This window comes from Orycteropus afer, unplaced genomic scaffold (genome assembly GCF_000298275.1).
Source record: "Orycteropus afer afer isolate SDZICR_OR568_19922 unplaced genomic scaffold, OryAfe1.0 scaffold00310, whole genome shotgun sequence".
Taxonomy (NCBI): Eukaryota; Metazoa; Chordata; class Mammalia; order Tubulidentata; family Orycteropodidae; genus Orycteropus; species Orycteropus afer.
In genome coordinates, this window is record NW_006921897.1 from 2,675,803 (window position 1) to 2,682,626 (window position 6,824).

The 6,824-nt window shown below is 40.2% G+C and overlaps 1 protein-coding gene across 1 annotated transcript in view; it reads left to right on the forward strand.

Moving 5' to 3' along the window:
• Window positions 1-6,824, forward strand: part of FGF13 (fibroblast growth factor 13) — a 241,794-nt gene that overhangs the window by 162,739 nt on the left and 72,231 nt on the right. The window contains exon 3 of the mRNA XM_007951718.2: window positions 1,330-1,433. Coding sequence (XP_007949909.1) covers window positions 1,330-1,433 — 104 coding nt within the window. The remainder of the gene's footprint in view (window positions 1-1,329; window positions 1,434-6,824) is intronic.

Below are 6,824 nucleotides of genomic sequence, written 5' to 3' on the forward strand. Positions count from 1 at the left end.
ACCATATTTTTTCACCATACAGATTGCTGTCCATCCCCAAATGCATGTTGAACATCTGCTTTGAATAAGGCATCATCAACAGAAAGGGAGATGACATATTCATGACACACTCAAAGACACCAGCCCTCTTCCCTGTGCATTGCTTTGTCAAATGTAGCACGAGAGCCTGCTTTGCAATGAGATCCTGCCTTGCAATCTGTGCACTCATTTTACCTGACACAACAGAAGGGCACAGCTTTGAATATGATGAGTATCCAGTGAAGTGCCATCAGTGTCATGTGGTAGGAACACTTGTATTTGGAACTGTACAATATGTCCTGGCTCCTCTTTGGTAACACCTGATTTCAAGGGGTAGATCCATTGTCTATTATAGGTTGACCAATGGAAGAGTTAGTTCTTCACTAATATGTCTCCTCCGTATTACCCCACCTACTGCAGCAAACTATATACCCACAGAAGTAAGAGATTTCAAAACAACAATTCTTCCCTGGGCATGACTCTCCTGCATTCTCGTTCACAGAAATGATAGCAGACCGATTTATCATTCTTAGCAAACTTACACACCAAGGCAAAATGCATCAAGATTGGTCTGCAACTCCTGAGGGAAAGGTGCACAGGCTGTTTTCAAAAAATGTGTGTGACAAGCACTACGTTTTAAAAATGTACTGTTTTATTTTTATTCACAGTGTGGGAGGGAGTAGACAGCTGGCAGGGGGAGGACGCCCCCTGGTTTTCTCCAGTGAGTGGTGTGTGATTGTGAGGAGAGCCTGGGTGTAAGTTTCACACAGTTCAATCTTCAACTGGGGGAACGAAGACCTCTCTGGCACCTACCGGCTGCCCACTTGCAACTGTTTTGCAAATAAGCATCAACTTCTTTCTGGGTTGTTGCATTTGGACTAGTGTCTCCTCTGAGATTCTAGGAATCTGTCCCTGAGGAGCATGTTAACTGTGTCTGTAAATGTCACAAGTTAGGTATGGGAGCAGTTTAAAATCTTGGTTTGTTGAAGGATGAAGCTATTTCACAGACAGGCCAGTACCTGGACCTGGACCTCTCCAGGAGCATGGAGCGGCCCCACCTCCAACACAATGCAAACCGTGGCATTGTGAGCAAGTCTGCTTTCTCCGGGGTGTTTGAGAATATGTAGTTATAGCTCCAGTTTTGTGACCAAGAATCAAGTCTACACAATGTGTAAAATGAGGCCCTCTCTATCTCTGTGTGTATGTGTGTGTGTGTCCTCACCAAGTACTTCTGGGCATTTCTGCACAGAAATAAGAGAAGCTGTGGAATTCAGAACAATAACATTCTTTTCACATCTGTGTTCATTTCAGCGCTGTTTAACCTCATCCCTGTGGGTCTGCGAGTGGTGGCCATTCAAGGAGTTCAAAGCAAGCTGTATTTGGCCATGAACAGCGAGGGGTACTTGTACACCTCGGTAAGCCTTCCACTGTTCTAGTTTGTCTATGTGTTATCCTTGTAGATTTCTGTGATACGGAAAAAAGTGTTCTTGATGGAAATATCACGTTTGAAAGGACAAATTAACTTCCTGTGTAAATGATCTACTACTAATTAATCATTTGAAAGGAACATTTTTAGTAGAAAAATAAAAGATCCATGGAACATTCTTGCATACACAACAGTTCTAGATGTTTCGCAGACTTTTACACCATATCCTTCCGTCAATTCAGACACAGTTGCAGTCTGTCTCTTACGTCCTCTTTTTTTCTATCAAGCATAATTTAACCTCCTTATGTACAAATCCATGTTTGCCTTTTTCTTACAAGTTTACAGTAAACAGAGTGAAAAACAGAACTTCTTTTAGGCAAATTTCTAAGCAGTGTAGACTACCATCCAATAAGGAACATGGGGCCAGATAAAAGTTTTTAAACTAGTTTTAACACTGACATATAGGCAGATGCCTACATGGTATTAATAGTATGTATCAGGGTTGGGATTTCATTCTCAACATTACATCTAGTTGCAGATTACAAGACATCATTTAATACATGGATTTTTTTTAATCTTTATTTTTTATTCATGTCTTTTAAGAAAGGAATAAGATGTTAATAAATGGAGACCGTTGTTTGCCAGACTTCATATTGGGAGCTTTGAAGACCATAGAAACCCCTGCCTAAGACTGCGTGTAAAACATGCATGTTCTTCCCCCTGTTTGTTTCTGAGCCTATTTTATAGAAAAACTCTTGGCAGATATGGTGGAAAACCATGTTCCAACCCTACTTTTCATGGGCTAGGATGTGGAAGAGACTTGGGAGATGAGCAAGTCAGACCACACAGGGCCCATGCACTTGGTAAACCAGGTAGTCCATTTCATATGGCAATACTAGGTTACTTATCACCATAATCTTCAAACCCTAGTCACTGACCACATTCCTATCAGGCCATTAAAACTGTTGGGTTGTTTAATATATGCAGGGGTTTTATTCTTTTTACTATATGAAAGATTTGAATGTACTGTAAACTTTCTGTAATCTGTGTTGTATTATTGCAGTTTTGAAATACTGTAGATAGGAAAGGGATTTATTTTTCAGATTTATGCATTAAAGTAAAAGAATTAAACAATGGGGGACTTAGGAGCTCTGGTGGTGCACTGGTTAAGGCATTTGGCTACTAACCAGAAGGTTGATAGTTCAATCCCACCAGCTTCTTGTGGAAGAATGATGAGGCAGTCTGCTTCCGTAAAGATTTTCAGCCATGGATACCCAGTGAGGGTTGCTATGCATTGGAATCAACTCGATGGCAGTGGGTTGCTTTTAATTATCCTCATTTAGATCAAGAAACTACCTCATTAGGACCAAATACAAAGGTAGATTTTTAAATAAAGAAATGACTTCTTTCTAAAGTATAATGCAACTAAGTGAAGGAAATGTAATATACTGGACATTCTTTGAGAAGGTCAATGCCAGCTGGTGTAGGAAATCATTACTAATTGCAGTAGAATTTTACTGGGTCATGAATCCACATTGTGGTGCTCTAATGAGATATGATGAATTAAAAATAAAAATCTTAGAGAATTATAATTAAAAAAGAAAACTACATTTTGTAAATAATATTTAGGCAAGAATGGGAAGAATTCAGTTAAATTCGGTAATGTGTCAGGTGACCCCACTGAAGAAAATTAAGGCATTCAGTCTTACATGTAGGGAACTGATAAAAAAAAAATGTGTAGCTTGGCATTTATATTGACCATTGTCCCAATAAACTGATGAATGTCCATGTTAGTTCATTTCCTAGAAAAAAAATCCAGGGGAATTAGAACATTGTACATTGGTAGGTCTCCTGTGTATGACGAGCCAGTCAATAGACAATAAAATCTGGGGCATTTGGTAAGCATTTCTTATTAAGGAAAAGCAAATGTGCTTTTAGTAAGGAGAAAAGATGCCTGGTAATTGTGGGGTTCATATAAGCAAGAAAAAGGAAAAACCAGAAAACAAGTTAATCTGCCCCAGGAAAGGAATCTGAACCTTCTCCAGCGTAAAATTTCCAGTTCTTCCTATTACTCCGTACTGATTGGAGTTTGGAGTCCCTTCACCATGTTAGACAGTCCTCAATGGACACTCCATTTTGATATCACCTCATCGAAAGTTCATGCCCAGACTCTGTCCTGATGACTTCAACTACTTGTGTTGCGGTGGCCAAGTGGCCCAATAAACTGCTGTTTTTCATCAAAAAGAGAAGGTACTAAAGAGGAAGGATCACCCTCCCCTTGAGAAAAACCGTAGCTCTTCTGCTACAGAAATATCGCGTGCAGTTGCATTACCTGCCTCTTAGCAGTGATAAAATAGGAATGGACAGTGACCTAAGGAGGAAGCATAAACCACCAAAGAAAGTAAGGGGCTACTGATGTGGGTAACTGGAGGGGGAAAAAAACTGATAGGAGGTTATTGCAGATAATCTTGATAAGCAATCGCTCGGGTCTGCCCTAAAGCAGTTGTACTGAGAATAGTAAAAAAGAAGGTGGATTCATGAGAGATTTTGGAGTTAAAATCAATAGGATTTGGTGACTGATTGCATTTGAAAGGAATGTAGGACCACCATATATGGGTTTACATGTTATGCACTGCACAATGCCAGGGGGTACCATTGACTGCATGAATGGAAGTAAATTGTCTTCAGGCACAGACATGTTTTTAAACTTGTACAATGGTGTTCTGGGGTAGCAGGGACCTTGAGGCAAGTGAAGAATTTCACCTTTAGTACGTTTTTGGATTGTGAAGTTATTGACCATGATGAAGGGTAAAGGGAAAGGAGAAAACTAGGAAAGAAGTTAACCGAGTAAAGCTTGTAATATATGTTTTTTGGAAATACAGCTCTAGAAGTTAAGAAAGGGATGTGAACTAGAGATAAAATATGGGAGTTATCACATGTAGGTGGTGGTTGATGCCATGAGAATGTAAGGAGAGAGTTGGAGAAATAATTCTAGGGAACACCAGAATGGAAGGGGCCAGCAGAAGAGGAACTAATTGTGGCAGATATGGTATTGAAATATCTAAGTGAAGAGAGAGTTGTGAGAACAGTCAGCAGTGTCAAATGCATCAAATAATAAAGTTAAACAAGACCTAGGAAATTACCCTATGAAGGTCATTGGTGACCTTGGCCGAACACTTTCAGTAGAGAGGTGGGGACAGAAACTGGATGGTAGTCTCTTGAGTGGGAAGAGAGGAAGTAGCAGCAGTAGGTATAGAATTGCTAAGGAAGGGGAGACATGGTGAGTATTTTGGTGAGTATTTCGAGGACACAGGATTGAAGAAGGCTTTGAAGGTTCTTTGCTTATGGTGAAGACAGCTGAATAATTTGTTAACAGAAGGAAAGAGCCAGTATAGAGGGAGGAGTTAAAGACAGAGGAAACAGGTTTCTTTATGGAGTGGAGTCCCAGAGGAGATAGGAGGGTGATGGATATAAGAATATAAGTGATAAGGTTAGTTAGCTTTATCCTGGAAAGAAGGGACCCTACTTCTGAAATAGGAGAGAGAGAGATGAGGACAGATGTAGATGTAGGTAGACTAATTCTGCAGGTGATGGACCAGGAAGTTGAGGGACTTCCTGCCAGATGAACTCTATTTCCTCCTGAAGTATAATGCTGGGTCATCTGCTGACAGTCAGAGGCATAGGGATGGGGTAGGTGAAGGTTTGTAACAGCTGTTTCAGGAAAGGAGAGGTAACAGTCTAATGACCAGGGTTGGAGAGACTATGACACAAGGGCCAAATGTGGCCCACCACTTGTTTTTCTAAATAAAGTTTTATTGGAACCCAGCCATGCTTGTTCATTTATTTATTATTTATGAGTACTTTTGTGCTACAACAGCAGAGGTGAATAGTTGCAAAACAGAGACCTTATGGCCCACAAACCTTATATTTATCTACCCCTTTCACAGAAAATTTTTACCAGCCCCTAGACTTGAGGCCAACAGTGGTTCTCAATCTTAGCTACCCATTAGAATCACCTGGAGACCTTTCAAAACTACTATTCCCTGTGCTGCACCCAGACCCATTATATCAGAATATCTCAAAGTGGGGTTAGTGCACTAATATTGTTTGGAACTCTCTGGGTGGTGCTAATGTTTCACCCGAGTTGTAAAGCACTGATCTGGGACTAAGAAAAATGTTTATAGCACCGAAGATGCCCATTGAAGATGGAAACCATGAATTTGTATGAGCTCTGGTAGCACTGTGGCGAAAAGCATGGCATTTCTAAGCAAAAAGTTGGCGGTTCAGACCCACCAATTTCTCCGCTGGTGAATGATGAGGCAGTCTGCTTCTCTACAGGTTTACAGACTTGGAAGCCCTAAGGAGCAGTTCCACTCTGCCCTGTAGGATCACTATGAGTCAGAATCTACTCGATGGAGGTTGGCTTGGATTTTTGGTGTTAGTCCTTTATCTAAAATTTCGAATGTGAATCTTCTTTTTCTGCTCTTGCAAGCAAATTGCTTTTATATTTTGGAAGGACTATTTCTTGAGATGCTGGAGAATGTTGATCTTTGGAAACCACAAAAAGCCCAAATCCATTGCTATCCAATTGTTACTGACTCATAATGACCCTATAGGACAGAGTAGAATTGGCCCCATGGGGTTTCCAGAGTTGCAAATCTTTACACATCTTTTCTCCTGCAGAGCAGTTGCTACGTTCAAACCACCAACCTTTCAGTTAGCAGTCCAACTCTTTAATCTCGCCGCCACCTAGGCTCCTTAATCTTTGGACATGCTTTTGTATTTTATTGCCTTTTCTTTTTTCTGTCTTCTCTTTTGCATTTCTGTTTATACATCCCTCAGTTTCTTTTAAATTCCATTTTACATTTTTACCATTTCTTTTTTCCCCTTTGTGCATGACAAAAAGAAAGCTCACCTCCACGCTATTGCTACAGAGATAGCAATTTGTGTTCCGTGATTAATCTCGGGATTCTGGCACCGCACTCTCCCCCTTTTCCCTTGTTGCCATGGGGGACAGACTTGATGTAGGCTCAATTGGCAGTGGGAAACCATCTGTGGCACAGAGAATCAGAATTAGCCATTATTTCATAACATATTTAATTTTGTCCATGATAGAACTGAAGCCTGTCTGGAAATATAAGGAAATTACTATTCGTTGTGCCTACAGAACTTTGTTCTAAACTTTAGTTTTTCTTTACCAAAAATTAGAAGTTGCATACAAGCCTTCAAGAGTTCCACAAAACTTAATAGTATAAATATTTACTAGTATAAAATAATTTGTAATAAATATTTCAGAACTGCTTGAAATAAACATTGTTGTCGTTATGTGCCATCAAGTCAGCCCTGACTCATAGTGACCCCTCCTTGGGTTTCCGAGGCA